General features: G+C 50.9%; 1 protein-coding gene across 5 annotated transcripts in view; it reads left to right on the top strand.

Annotated features, from left to right (window-relative positions):
* LOC102087654 (protein CEPU-1) overlaps positions 1-25,972 on the top strand; it is a 282,001-nt gene that overhangs the window by 160,464 nt on the left and 95,565 nt on the right. For 2 of the 5 annotated variants that reach the window (XM_065040473.1, XM_065040474.1), the window contains exon 2: positions 9,295-9,379. In XM_065040473.1, coding sequence (XP_064896545.1) covers positions 9,295-9,379 — 85 coding nt within the window. Of the gene's footprint in view, positions 1-8,254; positions 8,293-8,495; positions 9,380-25,972 lie in introns of those variants that run through there. The other 3 variants (XM_065040477.1, XM_065040478.1, XM_065040476.1) reach the window with 3 other exon arrangements.

Raw genomic sequence — 25,972 nt, forward strand, 5'->3', positions numbered from 1 at the left:
TGCCAGGGACTGTAAACACTTCTGAATTCCCGAGAGAGCTCAGCCTCTCCCTTTGCCCTCATCGTTCTCCTCCAGCCTTCAAAGAGGAGCCTGGTAAAGGCAATTAACTGGATTAATTAGCTGGCGGTGGCAGGGAGGGCTCAGCCTGCCTGCTGGGGTGTGGAGGAGTGAGCTGGGGGGGCGAGAACTAAGCATGAAAGGTTTTGCAGCCCTGGCCAGAGTTGGGTCCCCATCCCACAGTACGTGCGGAGGGCCGGGAAGGGGATAAATTATGATAGGGAGTTGGGCCACAGACCGGAAAGTTCTCAGTGCCTTGGTGCTGGGCTTAAATTTTTGCTCCTGATAGCTGCTTGCACTAGGCGCGGCTTATTTATGGACTCGAATCGCCTTCACTCCTCTTCCTCCGACAGCATCGCGGTCCCAGCGCCCCACAGCATCCCGATCGCCGATAGATCACGGCCGATAAACACCGGCAGCCGAACCCCCTCCCGCCCTTCGTGGTGGTGGTGCCGGGGAGTGATTTATGGAATCTAAGGCGGTTTGATTCATACGAGCTGCGTTCACCATGCAGAACGGGCTGTCACCAAAACATAATAAACCTCCTTGTTTTAGTGGCCCGGAGTGGCTGTTGGGCAGGAGGCAGGACGGGTTTAGATCCTTTTCCAAGGGAAGAGGAGTGTTTTGAGGAAGACTGATTGCGAGTGCAAACAGTAAATAATAATTAAAGCCGTGTCTGAAGGCTGTGGCGGGGAGCAGGATCCCGTCACGCTACGCGTGGCACCGATGCCCTGCAAGGGATGGTCCCTGACCCACGGTCCGTAAGGTGTAGAAGGATGTTGCAAAGAGCAGGGGTTGCCAGCAAGCTGTGAAGCGACTGTCCCTTGTCACCAAGGAGGAAAGGTGGCACGGTCCTAGATGCTCTGCAAGGATGCTGAGCAGGATGACTGCTCTTCATCATTATTTATGTCCAAGGGAGCTTCACCAGGAGAGGCAAAACCCTCCTGGGCGGCTGCTCGCCCCTTGGTGTATATGACCCATTGCTTGGACTTGGAATTTTTGTCCTGCCACAGCCCTTGCTTGGATTCCAACCAGCTTGCAGGAGGGGTTTTCTTTGGAGTAAACGCATCAGCGCAGGGTGTATGGTGATGAGTTGCTGTAGTCTCGTCTCTCTGGTTTTTAGGCAGCAGCTCGGGTTGTGATGCCCATCTCTGCTTGGCGTGAGACCCTTGGGATGCTCTGCCACCTCCTGCTTCAGGGTGCGATACCCAAGTTCCCGTCCTCCTCCATGCCCTGCAGCAGCTCACACATGTGCTGCACGGTGCCGAGGCAAAAATGTATGAATGGGGGGGAAGAGTTAACCACGTTTATTGAACTGCGAAAAAGGTTGTTTTTATATCCCTTTATTGGAATATAAAGGCAGCTTTTATAACCTTTTAAAGGGGCATAAAAGCAGCTTGGAGAGTAGAGAGCTCGCTCGGGTTGAAGGCACGGAGAAAGAGAGAGGGAAGGGAGGAGAGCAAACATCTGCTGCGTTCGGGGGTCAGAAGGAACAGGGGGTGGTGGATGGGGCTGCTGGGACCCCAGGTCCGAGTCAGTTGTGGTGTCATCTGTCTGGGGAGGTTTGGAGCCCTTGCTGCTGCTCACATCCCTGGCTCTGGGCTTGGACATGTGTTCCTCCTCTCAGCGCCTGCAAAGAACTCTCTTGGGAGGGGTACGCGTTGTCCTTAATGAGCTAACCTCTTTTATTTCATTTCTCTCCCCGGTCCTCTGTGAATAAATACTGCTTTGGCTTCGTTCCTCCTGGAACGAGGGAGGAGAGCGGCTGCAAAGGTCTCGCTTGGAGGCTGGAGGCAAAGTTTGCTCTACAGACTGGTCCAGCCTCTCCCACGACACCCAACCTCTCCAGCAGGACCAGCTCAAAAACTCGGTGGCCTGGGCGGTGTCGGTTAATTTGCAACGCATTTGCATCTGGGGATGCCTGCAGCATTTTGGGGCAAGTACAGGGGTGGTTGGGATGCTGCTGAAAAGAGCATCTCCAAATGCAGGAGGAAGCTCCTTCCACCTCCTCCAGGGCTCCTGGGCAGTGATGCAAAAGCATGTGGTGTTGCCGGTGGTTACAGCCTCGTGCTGGCACGCTCCTCCTAAGACAGAAATGGGTTTTCTTCATCCGATGGGAGAGATATTCCTTTTTCTTGTTCACGCAGCGGTCGGTCTGACGCGACATTAAAAGAAGAGAGTGACCTTTACACCGGTCTGCAGCTCAGGGGAGGGAGAGCTGAGCCCCCGTCTGCAGCAAGGCACATTTTGAATATGGATAGGTCGTGAGCCTCGGTTACCCCCGTGCCATCTCCCAAATAATAAGCTTCTAGAACTAATGCTCTGGGGCTGTAAAGAGGACGGGAATGGGAGCAGCTGCTTCTAATTTCACTTCATGGGGAGGGAGGTGATGCTGAGAGCACCCCGCATTCTCCGCACATATTTTTCATCATTATAGGCAGAAATGCCAGAGCGGTGACAGATATTAATGCAGTTCACGCCGGGAGAAAATCTTCTTTCCATCAGACTCAATGTGCAGCAAGAGGGCAGTGCCATTTGCAGCCCTAGGGAGGATGTGTTTGAAAGGTGATGTGTTTTTTGCCCAGGAAGTTTTATTCCAAGATGAAGTTGGGTTTGGAGAAAGGGCACCTGAAACTGAGACACGGGATCGCTCCATGTCCGCGCTGCGGAACCGAGCAAGGGTGCATTTGCACAGCGCTGGGAATTAATTAGGATTTTGGTGCCCACCGCAGAGCCCTCCACTGGCATTAGCAGCAGCTGTGTGTCGCCATGGGGGTGGGCATTGTCCTGGCTGCCACATTTTGTGACCCAGGGTCCTATTCTGCCCTCAGCCCTGACCCCCAACGATGCCATGAGGTTTGCAGAGTTACTCTACGCTTCCTTGCGCCCCTCAGCCTTCTTTTATTTGCTTATCCCACTAAATATTCATCAGTAACATTTAAGACAAAGGAAAGAGATAATTACAAGGGGAGAGTTTTTTTGCAGTATTAAAGGTTAACAGAATTCTTGGCATTTGTGCCTTGTCGATCTCCATGTAATTATGCTCATTTCCCAGAATTCAGAGGCGACTGTGCCTGTTAACGCTCAAAGATGGTACCCCGGGAATTAAATTTATGAGATCGTTTCTCAAAATCTTCAGATTCAAACCAAGCATCTTGCTTAATGGCATGACTATTATTAATATTATTCTTGGATGCATAGCGCCGCGGGGGTCAGAGGACCAGTGGCAAAACTAAAATGGATCCAGGCAGGCAGCAGCGCACCCGGCTTTTGTTCCCGAGGAGCAACTGAGCAGTTTGGCTTGGGAAATAAGACTTAAGGTTGGCAAAAGATGGTCCCTGCAAAGGTGCAGGTGTTCAGGTTTGAGGTACATCTGGAAAAGCCGCTTTTTTGGCTGATTGGGAGTCTGAAAGCAAAGCTTTTTGTATCTCAGCACCCTGGTTTTGAAGGTGACAGATCCAGGTCCAAAGGCACCTGCAGGCAAAAGGCAAATTAGCGTCTCCAGGTGGGTCCAGTTTTCAAAGATGCTGAACACCTGGCAGTGGGCTGGGGTTTCACTGAGAGCTCCTGAGCGTGCTCAGTGGGTTGGAAAGAGGGTTTTCTGGGGTTTTGCTCTTAAAAACTGCCTTTTGTTTAACGCCCTGGTCTGTATCAAGATATCTACTCCAGTCCTGGTGCCTGGTTTGCCTGGACCAAGCGGTTTCTGGTAGGAAAGGGCTTGGTTGGGGGTTGGGGAAGGGATGTGGATGTGGTGGTGGGGCAGCGTCAGCCAGGGACATGGACCTTCTTTCTTCTCCTTTTCAGCCTATTCAGCTGTTTCGCTCTTTCCGTGCGCACTTACTCCTGTTAAAACGCAGAGTGGATTGAGTTGTAGAGCGCGGGGTTAATGTCATGCGCTTATAAAATGCTGTTAGATGGCTAATGGCAGGGTTTTATCCCATGTCGTCAGCTGGCGCCTGATACATGCCGATCAAACACTGCTGTGGATGTGGAGCATAAAGGCTGCTTTTTAGGGTGTTAGTATGGCAACGTAACCTCGCAACAATGCAACAAGGAACAGATTTATATAAAACCAATAGTGATTTGTGCCAAGCCTCAGTCTCAGCTCATAACTTTTGCTGTGCCAGCGTGGCTTAGTATCTCCTTAGTAATTTTTATTTAACTCCTTGTATAGATGTTTAATATTAAGGCTGCGCATATGAAGGTGTCACTTCATAAATACGCATGTTGTGTTTGCTGGGCTGTTGTGGAAGGCTCAAAATGCTGAGAACCATGGGAGAAAGGAGGAATCCCAAAGGAAAAGCCAGGCCTTGGGGACTGCTGTGCGTCCCTCCCCGAGCCTCGTGTCTCAGTTGCAGCGTCTGTAACGCGCATCAGAGCATCCTCAAGGATGCTGCGGTGCATCTCTGCGTAGACGAGGGGTGGCGGTGCTGTATGGAGTGGCTTGGCCTTTCTTTCTCCTCAGGTGGTGCGTCCTGGGTTACCCTTTGAGATGCTGCAGGGAGATAAATCCTTTGCTGGGTTTGGCTTTGAAGCAGCAGCTTAGGACAGGGTTTTTTTGCAGGGCGGCTGGTCCTCCAGCCCCTCGGCGGCAGCGAGCAGGAGGCAGCGCAGCTCATCCTGCAAAGGGTTAACCGGTGCTTGAAAGTCCCCTGAGCACCCAGCGACAAACCCAAGCCCAGCAGTTTTTTAAAGGGCAAAGAAAACGTTCCTTTATTTTTTTTACGGCGAGGTGCAAAGGCAGCAGCGCGGAGGATCTCGACGTGGCTTTAGGGGAAGGCTCCCAAAAGCACACTTCATTCCGATTTAATAGGATGGTTACTGTAGGTTTATATAAAAGCCAGTTAAATATTAATAGCATCTTTAGCAGGGATTAATGGGGTCTCGCGTGTTGTTTTTAAGCCCTGCGAAGAGGGTGCCGGTAGTCACCGCCTGTTTTTAGGGACTGAGTGCCAGTGAGGATGCTGCTCGCATTCTGAAAACTGGCCTAGAAACAGCCCCAAATGGGCAATTTCTCCAGCTCTGCTCAGAAACGCCTTTGGGCTCAAAATGGTTTCAGCCAAGTAAGGCTGGCAATCATTGTTTTTTAATTGGGGCCACCGTTAACGAGGGGATGACGGCCTTTGTGTCTGCGGTGAATGGCTGTGGACGTTGGGGACTCAGTAGTTATTCAGAAAAAGTTCCCCCGGACTCTTGTGTCGTTCACCTGACTAATACCAACAAAATTAAGCGCTTTTTTTTGCAACTCTGGGCTTATTGGGGAATAATGCGGTATGCGATAGGACGAATGGGGTTACGAAATCATGTTTTCCGTTTGGAAAGAACGAGAACGGCTCGGGCATAAATTATGTTTCTGATCATATTTGGCAATTTCAGATTAAAAATAAATTTCCACTTTGGGGTTATAGATTGCCATCTATCAGCTTTGTGAAAAGGGAAAAAGAATTAAAAGAAGGATCTGGCTGTACAAATTGCCTGGCCATGACCTACTTATTGAAAGTAATTTTGACTTCTTTTTCAATAATGAAATCTTTCAGTGCAGGGAGGTGTAGTGTTGTACGTATATAGGTTTGCAGGCAGGTCTATAGGCAGGGGTTGCATGGGAGGATATATCAGCAGTCCCTGCGAGCCGCTATAAGCAAAATAGATGGTAAAATTGCATTAGCGATTTCTGAGAACACAGGAAAAAAGTGTGGTAATCATGTTGGTTTACTTGCTAGAGGAACCTCGACTGCAGTTTTGCATCTGGTTATCAGCCTTGGGGACCACTCAAATGCGCGGATTAGATGCTTAGGCTCGGTTTTGCTCCACAAGCCCGGTTTGCTGGAAGGCTCCCCGGCCTTGCAGAAGGAACTGGGGTCCCTTGGGAAACACTGGCTGGGGCCAAACGCCACCGTTCTTCCCCGGGGATATGTTTTGGGGACCAGTTAGCTTAAAATGAAAGCCTCAGTTGTCTGGTCCATGCGAGCAAAGGACAGACAGATGTTTCGGGAGTCTCTGTGAACTGGCGCTGCCGCCTTTCACCCCATCCAATCTTTGTTTTTAGTAGAAAATGGAGTAAATATCAGCTGAAAAGGGTTTGGCCTGGCTGACAACCCGCCTCTATCCCCACCGCTGCTTCCCTTCCCCAGCGGTGCCAGCCCTCGCTTTGCTTCTGCTGCCCTGTTTGTGGTCTCTGCCAGGAGAGGGGGCCTGTAGCCTTGCTAGAAAGCAGGAGATGGATACCGAGATAAATATTATACATAGCCGTGCGTCTGCTTTGCTCTTTCTGTTTGTCTCCTGCCTGTTGCTCCCAACAGAAAGGAAAAAAATAAAAAGCAATACTTTTATGTAAGTAGGAAGAAAGAGAAGAAGCTGAAAGCATGAGGTTGTGTTTCATGCTCGGATAGGTCTGGCTTTGCAAGCCGTGTTCAGCAGACTCTTCTTCTGCTGTGGTCAAAAACCAAGGAAGGAAAAAAAGGCTCTCTCATCCCTGGAGGAGGCTACAAAGCTCTCTTTCTCTTGCTGCTGAACCTTCACAGCTGGACTCAGTTGCTGGCTCCTCTGCTGCTGGAGCAACTGAATTATTTAAAGGAATCTTGATTTCGTTTTCTCTTTGCTGTTTTCATGCATTGTGTTTATTGTCTATAGATATTTTTATAGTCTGAAGCAATTACAGCTGTCAGAAAAGAGACGAGTTGTGACAGGCTGATTTATATGTGCGTCGTATGTGTGTGAAAGAGGGAGAGCCGGAGATGGGGAGATAGACCAGGGATTCTGCTGGGCTTTAGTATGCAGGAGTCGGCGATATTGGATTTAAATTCCTTGGGATTTTCAGGCAACGCTGATGGCCTCCTAACAGTGGGCCAAATTCAGCCCTTGCAAGGGCTGAAGCTGCTCAGCAGGTCACGTTCCGACCCAACCTCACACATTTTCAGCGTAGGCAGGTGCTTTCTCTCATGATTTAAGATGCTCCCGGCAATCTGGGCTGTGTTAAAAGGTTAACTGGCTGTGGTGATTGGAATCCCTTTGGTTTTGCTGACACAGGAGATGGTCTCTGCCCATCCAAATGAGCAGCCTCGCCAACAGAGAGCTCTTGCATGATGAGCGTGGTGATGTCCTGCGGGGTCCCCATCCTGTCTTAGGTTTCTGAGCCCCCTCCCATGTAATTTGCGGGCCCAAGGCCGCCGTTCACCTCTCCTCTGCCTGAGTGGAGCAGATTGAGCTGCAGAGATGAAACTCCTCCTGCCAAGAGCTGGGGAAAGCTCCTGTCTCCTCTGCGGAAACACAGGACTTGAGGCAGCACGTCCCACCAGGGCTCAATTCAAGGAGCGGAGCCTTCAGAAGAGTAAGAAGTAGAGTGACTTGCAAAGCAATCCCCTTCTCATATGACCTATCAGCGCGCACAATAATAATAAAGCTTTATTTGATTGAGTGTTTCCTCTGCCCGGCACAGCTCATAATGTTTTAGAGATTAAATAGCACAGTTAGTGAATTAAGCAGTAGTTTACAGGGGATTCGGAGGCTCCAGGGATTAGTAACGGGCTATGGATCCTTTCACATCTAGGTCACCAGTTTGAATCCAGCTCAGGTTGGCAGCGATTTCAGGGGAGAAAAAAATCAAAAAGAATGGTGGTGCCGTGTAATAGCTGCAGAGCACGCGGTGGGAAATGGAGGGAGGACTTTTGGATAAGGTCCTGCGTTGCGGAGAAGTCACTGGGGACAGTGGGCGGGAGAGGCCCTGTTTCCCCTAATGCCGGGCTGCTGCAGCTCGGGGGGGCTTCCAGGGGTGCAGCACCCCAAAAGCTGCATCTCAGCTGCTCGTTCTGTACTTGCTTGGTGGCTCCAGGACTTTGCGCTCTGAGGATGGCTCCCCGGCACCTCTCACCAGCATGGAACTGTGCCTGGAAATATTAATGTGTTTAGCCGCTAGCGGAGAGAAGGAGGAATTGCGAGGCATAAGCAAATGCGATATTTGTTAAATTATGAGCTGATAAAAAGTACGCGGGGACCGCGATCACGGCTGGGGAGGAATTCGCCACTCGAGCTCGTGCTATGTGTCTGCGAGGTGCAGAGGACCAGGAGGGGCACGCTCCTGCCTCTCCTCCTCACCACCCGCCTCACTTGGATGGGGAGGGGGGGAAGAAAAAAAATCGCCCCGTGCCTCAGTTTCCCCTCATGCATAATAGCTTTGCTGCTCGGAGAGGGGATGGCACGGAGGTAGAGGAGGGCATATGTTAGAGGTGCTGGGTGCAGGTAAGCACGCTGGGGAAGCGAGGGGGGGTCCTGACATCTCGTCCCCCGAGGAGCGCGGCGCGGCAGGGGTTAAGGCTGGCGTGGGCAGCCTGCGCATCGCTCCGCTCCCCTCCGCGGGTGTGCGGGGCTCGGGGCGTGCGGGAGCCCGAGTGCCGGTCAGGGATGGAGCCGCTGCCATGACAACCCCGGGCACTCAGCCTGCGCCCCGCCCGGGGATGCTGCCGGCCGGCGGGGCTGGGATGCTGCCGCCGCCGCCTCGCCCGCTCCCCCGCGCCCCCTGCTCCCCGCTTTGCGGCTGAACGGGCAGCTCGGGGGCTCCAGCACCCCCACATCCCGGCAGATATCCCCCCCCCCCGCATCCTTCATCCCGCCTGGACCAACCCGCCTTTGGGACGCGACAACGGGGCTGCTGGAGAAGAAACTGCCGGGCGCCTCGGAGGCCTTTGCCCGCTGTGCCTTTTTGCGTCTGGACTCGTGTGCCGGGGGTGTTTTGTTGTTGTTGGGTTTTTACTGGTTTTTTGGACTGCGCTGCGAAGTCGGGAGAAGCGGGGGGGGCGCAGCCGGGCGGCTCCCCCGGCGCCTCCTCGGACTCTGCTGCCCGGGAAGAACCGGCTCGTCCAGCGTCCGGCACCTTTGCCACTTCTCCTCCTCCTCCTCTTCCTCCTCCTCCCCCCGGCCCTCCCGTCCTCCTCCCTCACCCGAGGATCCTGGGGACTCCCTCGGATGCCGCTCGGCAGGCTCAGAGCTCGCAGCCTGCCTTGCCGGGGGCTCTCCTGATCTCCGTGGAGCTCCGCATCGCTCGCCCCGGTGGTTTTGCTCCCCCCCGTCCCCACACACACGCACCCCCTCCCTCCTTTCCCCCCCCTTTCCCCCTTTTCGGGTGTGTTTTTTGCCTGTCGGAAAAGTCCCTGCTGCCCAGGATGGGGGTCGGTGGGTGCTTAGCCCTGCCCTGGAGGTGCCTGGTCGTCCTCTGTCTCAGGCTGCTCTTCCTTGTGCCCGCAGGAGTGCCCGTGCGCAGCGGAGATGCCACCTTCCCCAAAGCTATGGACAACGTGACAGTGCGGCAAGGGGAGAGTGCCACGCTCAGGTAGGAGCAGCCGGATTTTTGCCTTTTGGGGCATGGGGGGCGACCTGCTGGACGGGGAGGGCGGCCGGTGTCTTCTGGGACGTGCCTCAGTTTCCCCGCGGGGGACGCATCCTGTGGATCGGCGGTGCGGAGCGGGCGCCGGGCAGCAAGCCGAGAGGCAGATTTGGGTGCCGGGGGACTGGGCTTTGGCTCAGCTCCCCTGTTTGTCTCCAGGATGATAAAAAGGAGAGCGCGATTCCCTCTTGGCCCCCTGCCCTACCCCGGTGCGAGGCTCCTGTTGTCGGTAGTCATGGCTCGGGTACATTGGTTGCGTTCGTTGGGGGTAAACATCACTGTGCTCCTGGGGTGCAGCGCCCGGGGTGCATTTATGTGTGTAAACCAGCCCAGCCTGGTGACAAGAGGGAGTTATTGACCCTCGCGTTGGGTTTTGTGCCGTCTCCCCTGCCCAGACCTGCTGGGATGGGGCTGGCTCCAGGCAGGGGGTTGCTGCTCCTTGGCAGCTTTAACTCTTTGAGGTGGGGGGCAATGTGGGGCTGGGCGTTGCAACGGGGTCCTGTCACCTGCAGCAGCAACCTGAGAGGTGCAGGGGCTGCCGGGGAAACTGGAATTTTGATCGGCGTAACTTCTGGGACGTCTTGTGCCCAAATACTCGTCCCTCTCCTCGCAGCAGATGGACGCAGTCATCCCAGAGGATGTTCGATAGGGACATGAAAAATAATAAAGCCAGGTTTTAATTGCGGCGCTGGGAAGCGGCGCTTGCAACTCCAGCATGCTCGGGAGTGACTTTGCTCTGCCGGCGCGTTGCATTAGGTGACACCAACATCTGCGGGGCCAGCTGGGTGTGTGCGGCGAGATCTGCGCTCCTGCTTTACGCCAGCGAGTGGAGCAGGGCCAAGCCAGGGCAAGAAAAACCTGAGGAGGAATTTCAGCCAGGGCTCTTTTTAAGCGGCGGGAGGACTTAAATCACAGGCTGGGTTTAGCCCCTGGGAATGTGAATCCCCTCCCTGTGTATTTCCTGCAACTCAGTTGTTTGCATCTGAGCTTCTACCCCCCAAGCCCTTGCATGTTCCCAGGGGGGAGCTGTGTCGTGGCCATTCCCCTAGATTTCTCTTGCATCATGGCACGACTGGGAACAGTGGCTTGGAAATGGGTGGCCGAGGGTGGAGGACGGTGTCTGGCTTAGGAATTTGCCCCACTGAGCATAGCTAAAAAAGAAATAAAATAAAAGAGTAGCTTGTGCAAACTTGGTGGAAGGAGGTGAATTGTTCGTGCTCTGGTGGGGGCCTGCAAAGGGCTTCTGGCACAGGGTTTCCAGCACAGGTAATGCTGGTGCTCTGCCCCCCTGCACTGGGTGCTGGGTGGAGAACAAAGGAAAACCGGGGTGAGTCAGCAGGAGGGATGTTTTCCTTCTGTCTGTCAGGCCTGGTGGGAAGGGGGACACATCCTGTGCCTGGGAGGTGGCCCTGGAGAGGGACAGCAGCTGTTTGTCACCTCCCCGGGGCTGTCGGATGCACATCCCACCCAGTTCAGCTGGGGAGCCGGTCTGGTGGCGAGGGACGTGTGTCCTTACACAGACGCTTCGTCAGTCGGAATGTGCCCCAGGAGACGGGCTCGTGGGCTTTGGCGTGTGCAAACCGCACGGATGATGTTCCCACTGTGCGGGTGATATTCCTGCTGTCCTGCCCCTAGAGCGGGCGTTGCTCTGGGAGATCAATGTGTTGCTGCTGCTGCCGGCTCTGTGCACTGGTTTGGTGGCTGGAGAGGTGGAGGATTGTGTTTTGCACTGGCATTTTGGGGCATTTTCCTTCTGGTTTGGGGTGGGAGCGGTTAGTCTGTGGTACAGACACACAGGGAGGTCCTGGTCCCTGCAGCTGTGCTGTGGCAGGAACCTAGAGGACAAGGCATGAAAACCACACGTTTCCAGAGAAAGAAACTGAGGAAGCCTGAATCTTCCTGTCCCCTCCCAGCCCAGTGCAACCATCGATTCATTGTGGAGGAATTAACTTGTTCAGAATAGCAATGTTCTGCAGAAAGGCTTTGGCGGGCCCCAGCAGCCTCGCAAGGGTGCACGGGAAGGGTAAAATAGGTAAAAAAAACAGGATCTCCACTTTTCCCACTCATTTCTATGTGGGGTAGGTGGGTTGCAGCCAAGGATTTGGAAGGAAAGAGATGTTTCTAGAGGTCGCTTCTTGGTTTTTCACGGGTGACAAGGAAGAGAGTAAGCCGAAAAGTTTGCAGCAGAACTTGCCACTTGTCTGAAGTGCTCAGAAAGTCCCATTGCCCGCAGAGAAAAAGGGCTCTGCTGTTGGAAATAGGTGGTTTTATCTGGGGTGGTGGGATGCCGAGGGCTCAAAACTCCTGGCCGAGGAGGCTCTTCTTGTCTCCGTTCCCTCCGAGCAGAGCTGATTCGGTGCCGGGGAAAGGAGACGGATTGACGGCTGTCAGGAGACTCCCCGGTTGGAAAGGGCACAGACTTTGCTCTGTGCAAATCCGGCTGCTGTAAATCTACCATTAGGAGTCAGTTTAGGACCAGTCACCAGAGGCGTTCAGATATTTCCTTCTGTCTCGGGAGGGTACAGGCGTGTGCCTTGCTTTGGTACCAGCACTTTAGATCGCTGTGTTAAGTTTAAGCCTAGGTTAGGACTGTGGGATAGGGCTACCATCTGGGATAGGAGGGGCAGGATTTATTCTTGGTGGTTCAAGCTGGAAAAGACCCATCTTGAACTTTGATCCAGCGCTTGAACCGAGTCCAGGCATTGCCGAGACCTTCAGAGCAATTCTCTCCGCATAAAAACAAATGGCTTGATTATGATTTCACTTTAATTGGCATCAGTCAGCGCTTTCCACAGCGAGGCTCTGACGATCCCAGCAGCGTGCACAGGCTTGTGCCTGACATCCCCCAAATTTGCTGGTGCCCCAACTAGATGTCGAGCCAATCTGCCTATAGGGCAAGGACCACTTCTTTCACAGGCTCCTTTCTACATCTCCTCTGGTTTTCTTGGCAGAGTGACGCAATTCCTCGACTTGTTCCCCCTTTGATTCTAAGGCTAAAAGTCAAATCTTGAGTTTAACGTGAGTCAAAGCGTTTTTAACGCTGATGTTTCCTGCGGTTTCCCCTTGGGCTTTGAAAGGGGCCGTGCACTTTGCCACCAAGATCTGCCACGGTTTACTTAAGCCTGTTTTGCAAATTTATTTTGCTCCCGTTGTGCTCTTGAAATAATTTTGGAGAAATGATAACTTGGCCGCGAAACAAAACAAAATCAAGCATGTTTTGTTTGATGGATGCAAACAGCAAGCGCTTGTTTGCTAAGCAGAAGAGAATATTTATGGGAAATGGGTCTGTTTTCTGTGATTCTTTGCTTGCCCTGTATTTCCCCTTTTATCTATGGGAATTTGCCTTTTTGTATTTGTATTAATGTGAAAACCAGGGCTGGTTTCTGGTGGCTGGCAGGGGGTGTGTTCCAGCTGGGGTCCCAGGGAGGCTGTGTGCCCCCCATCCCCGGGCAGGGCTTGAGCAATGCTGATTCTTCACTGAGGTTTTGGGCAGCTGCCTTTGTGGTTTGCAGTCGATGAGTGTGGAAAGGCTGCCAGGGCACAGGGGAACCCCTCTGGGCTCTCTGTCCCCAAGAAAGTGACATTTGCCATCCTCGTGACCTCAGCACTGAGCGATGTGGGGTGGGCGCTTGGCACCGCGCTGTACTCTCGGTGCAAATAATAATGAAATCAAAACAAGGCAGAGGTTGTTCATGAATTTTTTTTGTCCTGCTATGATTATTTATTTCGGTGTCTCACCCAGCAGACACCGAAGGTCCTGGTTGCTTCCCTGCCCTCTTCCCAACCCCGACCAGGGGATTGTAGCTCAGGTTTGCAGGATGCAGAAGCCAAGGTGTAATTACTTTGCTTTTTATCGTTACTGAGCAGTGAAGGGATTCTGAGCGCTTGGGCTCGGGTGGGACCAGCCCCAGCGGTCCTGTGAGGATGGAGCTGAGCTGCTGACTCATATTATCAACCAGAGTTTATTCTCTCACCTCCTTCAGCACCCAGCACGCTCACCTTCTTCAAACATCTCTCTTTCTTCTTCCTGAAGGTTAAGGGATAAAATTAGGGATGTGATGACCCCTCCTATATTAAGGTGAAGATGCTGGGTCCTCCTTTCTGGCCAGGGCTTTGTTGCCGTGTTCCTGGAGATGCTCCAGCGGAGGGGCCGCAGGACCCCCGAGCAGTGCCCACGTGCGGCTGCTCGGAGCTCGCGAGTCGATTTGCTTTGCTTGCGACGGCATGTTTTTGAAAGGGGAGTTTATTGCTAAAGTGACATGTCAGCAAATCTTCGCCACCTCTCTCCCATCTCAGAGATGGAATCAGCTTAAAGTGGGGAAAAAAAGCTGTCATATGCATGGATTTTTTTTATTTTTTTTATTCATGAGTGCAATTTCCATCTGAGATGAGACAAGCTCCTGATTGCTGTGCCAGAGGAGGGTTTCCCTTTATAGCTCTCCTGGTAGAGCTGCTGCTTCTGGTTCACTGGAGTTGGGCTGAGGTCTCCTGGGGGACAAACCTGCTTCTCTGGAGCTGTTGTCTTCACCACAGGGTTAAGCATCTTTGGTCTGGAAAGATTTAAGTCAAACAAACTTGGACCCTGCTCCTCTGGGGTGCAGAGGAAGGGAGGTGAGAGCAGCTTTGCAGGTGGCAGAGCTGGCCTGTTGCTGGGGTGGCACTTCTAATTGTCAAGCCAGGGTTATTAAATGGAGGTTCAGTTCTTTCTCCACTCCTTATGTGACATTCGGCACCCTCCTAGGACCTGTAAATGTATATATTCGTCTGTGGCAATTGCAGCTCTTCCTTTCTCTGGCTCTGTGACTCATCTGCTTGCGTCGCAGGCTTTTTGTGGCAGGATGCATCCCTCTGTATGGAAAACGCTCAGAGCATCCTACTGGAGGGCACCTCAGATGTCCACGGGTCTCCTGCCCTTGCTTGGAGTCTGGGGGAGCATTTTTCAGCTGGAGGTGGCAGGAATTGTATGTGGTGTATGGTTGTGGTCCTGCAGAGCTGCTTGGGGATGGGGTTTTGTTGGCTTTGCTGGGGTTACTCCAGCTTCTGCTGTTGGAAAAATCCTCCTCTTGATCTAGCAGAGTTGTTCTTGCCTCTTCCCAGACCCGCCTAAACCTGCCAGTTTGAGCTTAGATACCCTTATTTTCCTTCAGGAGGAAAGGAGAAAATCAGGAAGGCACTAATCTATGACCACATCAGTGGGAGAACGGGCTAATAGAAACTGTAATGAGAACACAGAGCCAAACAAACAAGCAAATGGGAAAATGCAATCCCACCAGTGCAATCGAGAGATTTATGGCGACAAAGGGGCTGATCCAGTGCTCATTAATGTCACCACAAGTCTTTATCTTAACTGTAATGGACTGGGGATCGGGTTGGAAGACAGCATTATTTTAGTCTTGCTACAATATGTAAACTGTTAAGGGGTTGTGGGTGGAATAGCAATGCAGAAAACCCTCTCCTAACAGAGTTCGTTGCGTGCGGCACCTTTGCAAAGCAAATGGGAAATACCTCGTTGCTGTCCTTAGGCTTGGTTTTTAGAGGTGCAGGGCTGCAAAGGAGCACGTCTGAGACTCGGGCTTAGCCGTCTGCATGCCGCAGCATCTACTGAAATGCCAAACATGTCTTAATCATTAGTATATTAAAAACGTTGCTTTAAATAAGGATTCTTCAGCTGGCGGTGAGTGGGGTTGGCTCTCACCACTAACAGTTGTTAGTTGATGTGCAAAGTGAGGAGGCAGAAGAGCAGATACAGAAAGGCTGGACTTGACTTGAGAGCTGGATTTCCCCCTGGAAAAGCCGGTGTCGGTGGGATGGAGACAGGGTCTGGGAGCTGGGCCTGGTCTGGGCGTGGGGACACCTTTGGGGACAGAGCTGGGTAGGAAAGGACACCAAGGGTCAAGCGGGAGACGTGCGAGTCCAGCTCTGCATGTCAATGAGCACAGAGTAAATAAGGAATCAAACCACCTTCCAACATGAGCAGCTGGTGAAATATCACAGTTGTTTTTCATTTTTTTTTATTATTATTATTATTATTATTTTATTTTCCTCGCAGAGATGGGAGATTTTGCCCAGCTCTGCGTCTGCAACCGCGAACGGCTCCGGCACCTGCGTCTGTGCTATCAGACACACGCAGAGCCCCGGACATGATCCAAACATTACTTTAGGGTTTTTTGGTCTCTTTTTTTCCTGATGGGATCATTATTTTCCCCAGCTTCACATCCTCCGCTCAGCAGAACCGATGTGTTTTTCCGACTCGGGTTTCTTACACTTCTTTAATAAGAAGGATGATAGAGAGCTGTGAAGAAAAGCAAATTCTCAAAGGTACGAAAGAAGAACAGATTCAGAGCCGCTGCCAAATCTCAAGGTGGTTTGGACCTCCAGATAGACACAGCACTAATATTAAAGCCATATTTGGATTCTTACACTTAAATCCTCCAAATTCAGAGGCGTAGGGCTTTATTCCAGGATAATCTATATTATCTTTCATCCCCGTTCTTCTCCTGGACTCGAGTACAAAGCTCTTGGTGAGTTCAAAGAAGAGTGACCTAGGTGAAAATTTCAGCAAGTATTTTCCAAGTCTCTAAAGGTTTGATGCTCCTCTTGCATCGCAATTCAGTGGGAGCTGGGCAAGCACCTACATCTTGTACTTTTATTACAAATTTTAGGCTTGTACAGTTTGTGACATGAGAAATTACACATTCTTATGTCTGAAACAGACCTGTTTACTAAATAATCTGTTCCTTTCTTGTGTAGCTTGACTGCAAAAATATTTAGTTTAGCGTTGCCCAGTTGGGAAAAGGGCAGATATGGGTTTGTTTGGAAAAACAGTATTTATTTCTTTTAATTTGAGCTTATAAGTTCATTGAAGCATCTTGTCAAATATTACAGGAAACTAATTAAGCTGAGCCAAGATTTGGGGGTTTAAAGTGTCTGATAGGAAATAGTGTGATTTGGATTTCATTCGGTCTCAGAAGGGAAGGATTTCTGGATACACAGAGCTTCCCTTTAGCTGGAAAAAAGTCTCTTCCTTCTCACCTCTGAATGGCTCCACATTTTGGAGTCAGTTTTTCCATCTTTCCTATTGCCATCTTCTAGTTGGAGAAGCTCTTCTGCTTTGAATCAGGCCAAATTACTGTTGAAAAGCTGTTTTCCAAGGCTAAATTTTAGGCTGGCCAATGCACATTGTGACCCTGTTTGCTCAGCGAACTTGGTGATGAGAGAGTCGGGGCAAAATGGGGCAGGGTTGAGAGGGAGCGGTTTGGAGGTGATGTTGGGTGATGTGATTTAGTGCTCTACAAACACGAGGAGCAAAAGGCGTCTTGTCTGCTTGTGAAATCAAAGAAAACCTCTCTTCTTTCTAGATACTTGTACTCTCGGGCAGGGTGGGACATGGGCAGAAGGTCAACATCCCGTCTTGGGTTGTTATTGCTTGGTCATGGAGGTGGTTGGTTGAGGGAGATGCTTTCACTGGTGCACGTCAGTTGTGTCTCCTAAATTTCCCAGCTTGTCCTTGGCTCATGGAGGGCAGCAGCTGCAATTTCCTTGCTGGTTTAAAGCCAGCAGCATGTTGATGTTGTATTGTGAGACATGCGGCCTTCACCTCGGACACCTTTGTAAGTCTGAAACCAGTGCGACGGACGTTTTTGGCCGTTCTGAGGCCCACTTGGTGACCTCCATCCATTCAGTTGGCCCTGCCCTAAGTCATCTCCGCTGCTGTCCAAGGTCTGAAGAGACCACAGAGTGATAAATATCTAGAAATCTTCTAGAAAAGGCCGAAGGCTTGATGACAACGCATTGCGATGGGAGAAGCTTCACCCACCTTGCTGTAACTGACCCTCCAGGATCGGTGGGAGCTGCAGCACGAACCCCTCGTGGGTTGGGTGGGAAGGGAAGGTGCAGAGCAACATCCTGAGCACAAAGAGAGGCTGAAACCTCCCGGCGCGAGAGCACGATGGGGACACGTCAGCTCTTCCTCTCAGCTTCCCTTTGCAGCGCCAACTGTCAGTAATTTAACTAACGTTGTGTAAATAAATGTGGCATTCGGACAGCTGTCACCACGCCTGTTATAAACACTCCTTTTGTCACTAAAAGCTGGCAGCACCGCTCCGTTTCCCCTGCAAACGCAGCTCCCACTGCCAGTTAGCTCCTGAAGCCAGGGCTGTCAAGGAATAGCCTGCCGACCGGGAGACCGCGGCTTTGCGCTGGGCATTGCCAGTGCCTGGTGTGAAGGCAGCTTTTCCATCTCAAAAATAAATGAATAGCCCGATCGGCGAGCAAGAAAACCCATCTGAATGCAGCTGTGGTGCTGGTGGGTTCCCAACCAGGATCCTGGGCGGTCCAGGTTGCGATGCTGGTGGTGGCACTGGTTCTTCTGCCACCTTGTCCCAGCAGGTGGAATGGGATGGGGAGCCCAGGTAGGATGGGATGAGGAGCCCAGGTAGGAAGAGATGGTGAGCCCAGCCAGACCTGGGCTTTGCTAAGCCAAAGGAGCCATTTGACACTGGCACCGCAAATGCTTTCTGCGTTGGAACGTGAGCTCCTCACACATCAGGCTCCGATTTCGGTAAATTTGGTCTCTTTGGGACCTATTTGGATTTGAGCAGTGAGATCTGTCCCTTGCTCAGTGTGCTTGTTTTATTAGGAACTTATTCCAAATCTTCAGGCACTCTGGATGCTTCTCCTCCTAACAAACCTGACTGGAGCGGGGATGCTGTTGTGTTTCTCCTTGCTGGGAAGTCTCGATCCTGTGCTGCTTTTCTCATCTTCCAGGGACCCTTGCAACTCCAAATCAGCCCTCCCTTGGTCTACGGTGTGTCTGTCCCGGTCTCAGGGGTATGATTTTCAGCAGTCAGCACCTATAGCCTTGCCGTGCTGCATTGATGTGTGATGCAGGCAGCACAGACATCAGCACATGACATCTCTCTCTCTAAAGCTGCTGTAAAATTAGCTTCATCTCAAGTGGCAGAAAATGATCATATCCTCGCTTGAGGGCGATGAAGAATATTCCTGAGTCACTGCTAGTGATGAAACAGGCAGAAAATCCAGCGTGATACACAACTGCCCACTCAGTTTTAATCGCCGAGGCCATTTGCTGCTGCAGAGCCTTAAGACACAGCTTCGTCCTCCTCCTCCTCTCCCTCCCTTTCATCCATCACTCCCAGGCTGCAGATCCCAGCAGGGACAGAGCAATTTCTTGTCCCACCGGCGATGCTGCAGGCGATGAGCATCTCGTGCTTCTTCACCGCTCCCCTGAGAGGAGAGGAGGGGGACAAAGCTTCCTTAAAGCAATCGGAGGAAAAAGCTGGAGCCTGCCCTCCTCAGTTCTCCTTCCAGGCTGCCATCCTGCAGCTTGGGGAAGAACTCTCCTCCACCTCACCCTCATCTCCACTGATTTCTCCTGCTGCCTCTGAAGCAGCTGCCGTGCCCACGAGGACGTTTCCTTTTGCATTTCACCCCCCGTCAGCTTTAGTTCAAAGCCATCTCCTTGGATTTTTGTGTCTTGGATAAAGCCACCTTCTTCCCTACAACTGCCAGCTCAGCGCTTGGGAAGCCTCTTGCCAAATTTGCTGGTGATTAAGGCCAAGAAAACCCTTCAAAACACTGATGATCAGAAGCAAAGTGCTGTAATGCTTCCCTTCCCTTGCATATGCTCCCTGGCAGCATGTTAGCACGAAGGACTCCTTGGAGGAGGCTCCAGCAAGTCCTGCCCTGCCAGATTTTCCCCCAAATTCAGGTGGAAGCTCCTCGTGCTCCGGGTGCAGGTTGGAGGGTCTGTAAAACGCTGGCAACGTTCGCACGAATCCTTCACCTTGGGTATCGCCTCTTTCTTCCGCTCTTCCATGCGACTCAATTGCCACCGAGCTGGTTCAGCATCATTTTGGGGGAAAACCGTAGCGATTCTCCAGTTTGCGCAGGCGTTTGAACGCACGCTTTCTCTTCTCCAGTCAGGGCTTGTCGGTATTTATCCCTTAACCTGATTTGGAGATGTTTTCTATCCTGCAGATTTGCCGGGATATGCTATTCACACAAAACTCTCCTGGTGTCAGACTTCTGCTAGGATCGCTTAATAGCTCCTACCAGCCTGCGAGGGGAAGGAGCGGGACTGGCAACGGTACAGATGTGCAGGCGTAAATGTGTCAAAGCAGGGGTTTTGCCAGCTTAAAAAGATATATTACCGGAGCTCACTCCCCCCGCCGATGGAGATCGCTGTACCAGCAAAAGTTTTCCGCACCGGTTGGCCAAATCTGAGCAAATTTCCATGAATCCCGCTCTCTCTTTGGTACTCCCCGACAGCTTTGTGTTTATTTGTCAGTGCAAGCAGGTGCAGAGCTGCAGGACATGGGCTGAGCATCTTGCTTTGGTGCTTATTCCAGCTTTATTCACACCATCAACACTCCTCCATTTAATTTCCTTCTTCCCCCTCATCCTTTCCCCAAAAAAGCAGAGTCTGGATGCTGCGTTTTGGGCGAGGTTCAACAAGAACCCAGGAGATGAGTGTGGAAATGAATAGATGGGTGGTAATTTGGGTTTTTTTTTGAGTGTTGTAACTAACCACCCCCAAGCACACTCGCATTCTGCACGCACCAGCCACCGTCGCACACAGAGACTGAATTTGTGTGTGTATATGTATTTATATACCTAATGAACAGGCACAGATACAGTACAGGTGGAGGGTAATTCCTGCAGATACCTGTTGGGAGATGCAGGAGATGGGGATAAAGCACAGATGGTGAGCACGGATACTGGGGATGGTTTTGGGGAGCGGTGGGGAGACAAACCCCTTAGCAAGCTCACTAAACCTTTCTCCAGGTGGTGCCAACTGCTGCTTGTTTCTCCTGAGTTTGAAACAGCCCCACTAACCTCTGGCAAAACAGGGAGTATAAGCAGGGAGGGAAGGCTGACTTTGTTTGTGGTATTTATTTATATATATTTTTTTCTCTTGGCTCAAGAAGGAAGAAATAAAGTTGGATTTCAAGTGTGGTTGTTGCCATAATGGAGGGAAATGAGAAATGCTCTTCAGCTGCCTTCTCCTTCCTCGCGTCCCCATAAATAAGCCCTCACGCTCGGAGGCGGCTCTTGGAGGAGACAGCGGGGTTTGGGTTGTTATTTATTCTTTCTGCTGCAGCTGAAGGGCCCTTCACCTTTCTTGGCTGCAATGCACCTTGTCGGAGCCTGCACCCTGGTTTCCCTTCTGATGTAAGCTCTGGTTTTTGGGGACCCCCCCAATCTTCCTTAAGTCAAATGCCAACGACGAATGAAGCGTGAGCCTTTGGGGGGATGGACAGCAGGTGACTGGTCATGGGAAAATAGCCAAAATCTGCTTAAAATGCCCATGATACTCCCCAATCCTTCCATGTCGACCCTCTTAGTACAACCAGCTCCAACCACACAATAGCTTTATCCAGCAGTGACGCCTTGTCCTTCTGTGGGCAGAGCCCACCAACTGCATCAGGGGACCAAGGGACAGAAAGTGATGCTGTGGAGACATTTTTTCATATCTGTGGGATCTTCCTCTGAGGATTTTTGGGCAGGTTTTGCATGCGGGTTACTCACCTTTTCTCTGCGTCGCTTGTGTAGAATTTGTTCAGATCTTCGTTATTGAAATAATGGCAGGATGAGCTCAACTCTTGTACGAGACACCCGAGAACCCGCATGGGCATTGCCCGTATGCAAGACTCAAAGGGAAGAGGGAGCTCCAGCCTGAGCTCGCATCATTTAAGACTAAAATGTGTAGGAAACCACGCATTTTCCATGGTATATGTGGAGCTGCTCATTAAATGCAGCAAGGGATCCAGGTGGGGAGGGGTTGAGCGCTCCAGATTGCGTGTAAGGAAAACCGTGAAGATGCTGTTGTGTTGATGGAGACAAGCTGCCAGTCCCGGTGTCAAGGAGAGGAGACGAAAGCTCGGGGTTTCGTTCGTAAAGCGGCTGATATCAAACAGGGGATGCTGCACTTTGCTCGCCTGAATCGACAGGCTGCAACAGCTGTGGCATTGCTGAAACCGGCTGGCTCACCCTTCCCTTCGGTAAAACGCAACAAAATAAAGGCAAAAAAAGCAGCACAAAAGCAATGAGGAAAAAAAAGAAGCCAGTAACTCGCTTTCCAGAAGTTCCTAATGCTGCAACAGGCAAAGCGCTGGGGATAAAAGGAATAAAAAAGCAGGGGAGAGAGGGAGAAAATGCATTTATAGCTCTCAAACTAACAGCATGCAACTCTCATATTATTTTTCCTCCTTAGCCTTTGAAACAGAACAACGGCCCCGAGCCTTCTCGGCAGATGGACAATGTGCGTGCCTTAACCACTTAACAGCCATTAGCCTAATTTCACGTACTGGAGCCAAATTAAATAATAAGTAAGAGGCTATGAAAAGCTGGTTTGGAGGCTGCGTTACTGCCTTTCACTTGATAACCTTCTCATAAACAGATGCTCTCTCTCTACCCTATTAACCTTGTCGGAGAGCGGGGAGGGGGGATTTGGTGCAGCAAACAAGCCAGACCTTGGTGGGGATGAGAGCGGGGGGGGTCCTTCTGTATTTTTGAGGCTCCTCGTGTGTTTTTTCCCCCCAATGCCCCAGCCGTGGAGGAGTCGCTGAGCAAAAGAAAAAAAACCCCATTCTGCCGTTGCGTCCAGGTCGTCTGAACGTGCCAAATGATTCATCTTGATCAGCGAGTCCATCTGTACCTGCTGGGTGAGGCTGCACCACCCGCAGCTGGTTTTGTGGACAAATCTGTTTGACTCGGAGGAAAGGGGAGATGATGCTGATAGACACAAAAGGTGGAGGTTGCACCATGGCTGGGTGCATCGTCACTCCCTGGTTTTGGTTTGGGCAGGGAATGGGGGGCTGTCGCATCCTCCGTCCTGTTTGTTCCGAATTACTTCAGATGAAATAATTTCACTGCTCTTTGCCTCTTTCCCCCCGTGTTGAAATAAGAACAATAGTACTTGCCTAAGCATTGGGAATTTGTGAGTATTAGTCAGTCTGCAAAATGCTTTTGATGTTATTTTGGCGATGGGAGGATGAGGCGTTTGCAGGTGTGTGCAGGAGGGGTTGTGTGTAAAAGATTTGGGGGTGGCTGTGCTGTTTCATCACTGTCCCCCCACCATTAACTATTCCTCTGTGCTTTGCATCTTGACTTTGGACCTTTTTAAGTTTCCAGGTGATTATAGATGACCGTGCAGCTATTTTTGGTGAAGGGTTTTATTTATTAAAAAGCCGTTTTCCTTCATTAGAAAGGTACATTGACAGGGAATAGATGAGCAGCTCTATTAGTGGCGTGTAGCGTGCTATGCAAGCCCGGTGCCGCCGAGACGATGTGCTGCATGTCCTCCCTTGATGTAAGAAATATCTCTCCACGCAGCCACCCAAAATGTGCTGCATGAGCCATCCCCTTGTCCTGACTGCAGGGTCTAATGCCTGGGGATAAATGTGAGAAGGTTTGCGACTTTTCCAGCAATTAATTTCTTGGTGCCAGCAGCAACTCGACTTTCTTTCCTTGTTGGTTTTCCGCCTTCGTCTAAGTTGTCACGCAGGCTCTGCTTTCATATGCAAAAACCCATCCTCTGACAGGCAGGGAAACGGATGAAGCCAGGTTTCTTACAAGTTTGCTTCATTTGGGTCCAAGGAGGAGTAAATGACTTGCCGCCTGCGGCGGGGACGTTTGGAAAGGCTTTGTGCCGTGTGGGTTCTCTGAGGTTCAGATGAGGATGAATCTCATTTTTATGTGGCCTTTCCCTCCACGGGGCACTCGCGGAGTCCCTCTCCTGTACCTGGCTGCCTATCTGTGCTAGACTTGCAGGTACTTAATGTCTTTGAGCCATCTGTTCCTCTGTCAAATTTAGTTTAAATTGGCCAAAGGCTTCACAAATTATTGGGGAGATTGTTAGACAGAGGCACACAGGCAAAGAGGATGATTGCAAAAGCTCATTCTAGTAGGAATTGGGATTTGTTTTTAAAAAATGAAGTTTTAAAACCAAGGTGTACCCAGTCAGATCAGTCTCAGCTTTGGGCATCTAAAAATCAGGTGCCTGATCTAAGCAGGTCTTGGAAAGAGAGAGGGGACCACTACATCTCCCAGACACGTGTCATTGTCATCGGCTACAGGGGGACATAGACAACCAGCACGGGCTAAGGTGAGATGAAATGTTAGAAAAAGAGAATAAAAAGCAAAACCCACCTCAAAGACTGGGTTGCTCTGGATCCATTGGAATTTCTGTAGGAGCCCAGAGAAGCCGGAGCAATCTGGGGTACTCGCTCCTGTAGCTGCAGGTGTCTGGGATGATGGATGTCTGCATCCAAGCGTGTTGTCTCGTCCCCCTTTGCAGTCGCTGGAGAGCAATGGGATTGTTTTAGGGTGCAATTCATCCCGGTCTAAGGCAGATGTCTAAAATAGGTCAGACAGATTGCGTCCTAGCGGTGCCTTTTTCTCTCCATTTGCTATAAAAACGGGGTCCAAATGGCCAGCCTGTGTGTCGAGGTGATACATCCCAACCCAAGCGTTTGAGGGAAGCCGTAGGATCAAAATGTGAAATAATTAACGTTGATCAGGGCATCGTGTTAGAGCCCAGTTTGCGTGTTAAGCAGCAGGAATGAGCTGATACTTCACCAAGCAGAAATGGTTTTTTTTAGTGATTCCTTTTTTGGATGCCGAGTCCATTTGCGTCTCATTCCTCTGACTTCCAGGAGACTCGGCTAAGCAATTCCACGTGTGCCTTGTCATTAGGTACCTCACCCAGCAACCTGCAAGTTCATTAGTATTCATTTTAGCGCTAACGAAATGTCCGAGCTGCATCTTTTCTGCATGAAGAGGCTGAAATGCTTTAGCAGTAAGGGAAAAATCAGACTCGGGCGCTATGGAGCGGGTCCCTTCTGCCAGCAAAGCGCTGTTTGTGTCAGGATGGCAAAACCATAGGAAAAAGAAACATAAAAAGGTGGTCAGAAGATAATTTTATCTTTATATTGCATCTGCCAATGTGGCAGTTTGAGCTGAGGATCTTCCAGCACAGCTGCAGGAATCCGTAGGACTGAGGGTTGAGGGTTAGGTCAAGGATGCTCTGCTCTCTCCCGCCCCTATAGTGACCTATAGGGCTGCTTGGCTCTGCTTTGTGTGTTGGTAACATGGGTACAAACTCCTTTTTTCTAGCTGGGGTGGTGGTTGCCAAAAAGACGAGGCAGCACTGGGCCGTGGCTGTGCCCTGCCTGCCTAAGAGGCTTTCATTGATTTTTATTTTCTTCAATGGAAACAGAACTGACATCCATTAACCAGCCTCCTGGCCTCTCCAGAGCAAGGGATGGAGGCAGCAAAGGCTTTATTGCTATTTCTTTTTCTCCTCTTAGGCTTCTGTGTTTCTCTCCCGTTGCTCTTTGCTAATGCTCAGCATCTCGTGCTGCAGCCTGGGAGGCGCAGAGGGGTCTGAGGTGGAAACGGAACTCCCTTTATCTGACTTATCTCCAGTGTGTATCTGTGTTTTGGGAGGTCCCCTATTTATTTAACCAGCTTCGATGTCCACAGATAGGTCTGTGAAATAGCCATGACAGTCAAAAGGGGTTTAAGAGAGGGTGGAGGTGAGCGATGAGAGGGGCTTGAGGCTGGGGGGCAGCAAACAGCAGGAGTTTGTTGCTTCGGGATGCTGGTGGCTTTGTCACCAGCTTTGTCTGCATCCTTCCCATCCTTGGGAATGATCCCAAAGCTCTGCACGGTTCTTCAGCTAAAGAAACTTTTCCCTTTCTTGGGATCTGCGGCAGGTAGAAGAGAGAAAAAGAGCATTTGTGGTTGAAAACGGACTTTTAAAATCAAAGTTTTGTAAAGTAAATAATATATTTAAGGCTGTATATCTATATATAAAGTGGATTTATGGAGCTCATGTATATTTTATGTATATACATTTGATGTGAGTTGTTGAATGTCTCCTGAATTCTCAGCAGAATACCTTGCTCGGTGTTTTGTTTATGTACTACTTTCCCCCCTTACTTTTGGTTTCTTGTTTCTCACCACTCGCTGTCGCTGGGCAGCTCTTCAATAACTGTGCTTTGTGTTCGCTTGCAGAGTTTTCTTTGGGGGGTTGGTTTTTAATATGCTGTTTATGAAAAAGCCCGATTTTGGGAATGGTGTATGTTTGCAGCAAAAGGGAAGAGATACAAAGGGAGCACACAAACAAAGGGTAAAAAAAGGACAATTATTGGGCCTTTTTTGGACAGTGAATACTGCAGAAATACCTTTGACATTTTCCTGGAATTGTTAGACAGGTCTGGGGCTGACTCTGGTACCCAGTTTCCAAATGTCTCAGCCTGGACTGACCGCAGCTGCAAAACAAAAAGCTGATTTAATGGCAAACGTTGTTGCTGGCCCCGCCATGCTGCACCGTTCCCTGCTGGAAAAGCAGCCGAGGCCCTGGGTTTTAATGAAGGAAGTTTTAAAGCTGTGGCGGGTGTAAAAGCTCTTGCTTTTAATAGGGAAGAGCAAGAGCTTCCTCACTCCCTCGCCCATCCCCACGTGCTAGGATGATGCTCAGAGTCCCCGGGTGCATTGTGCATCGATCCCGCT

This window comes from Columba livia, chromosome 24 (genome assembly GCF_036013475.1).
Source record: "Columba livia isolate bColLiv1 breed racing homer chromosome 24, bColLiv1.pat.W.v2, whole genome shotgun sequence".
NCBI classification, from domain to species: Eukaryota; Metazoa; Chordata; class Aves; order Columbiformes; family Columbidae; genus Columba; species Columba livia.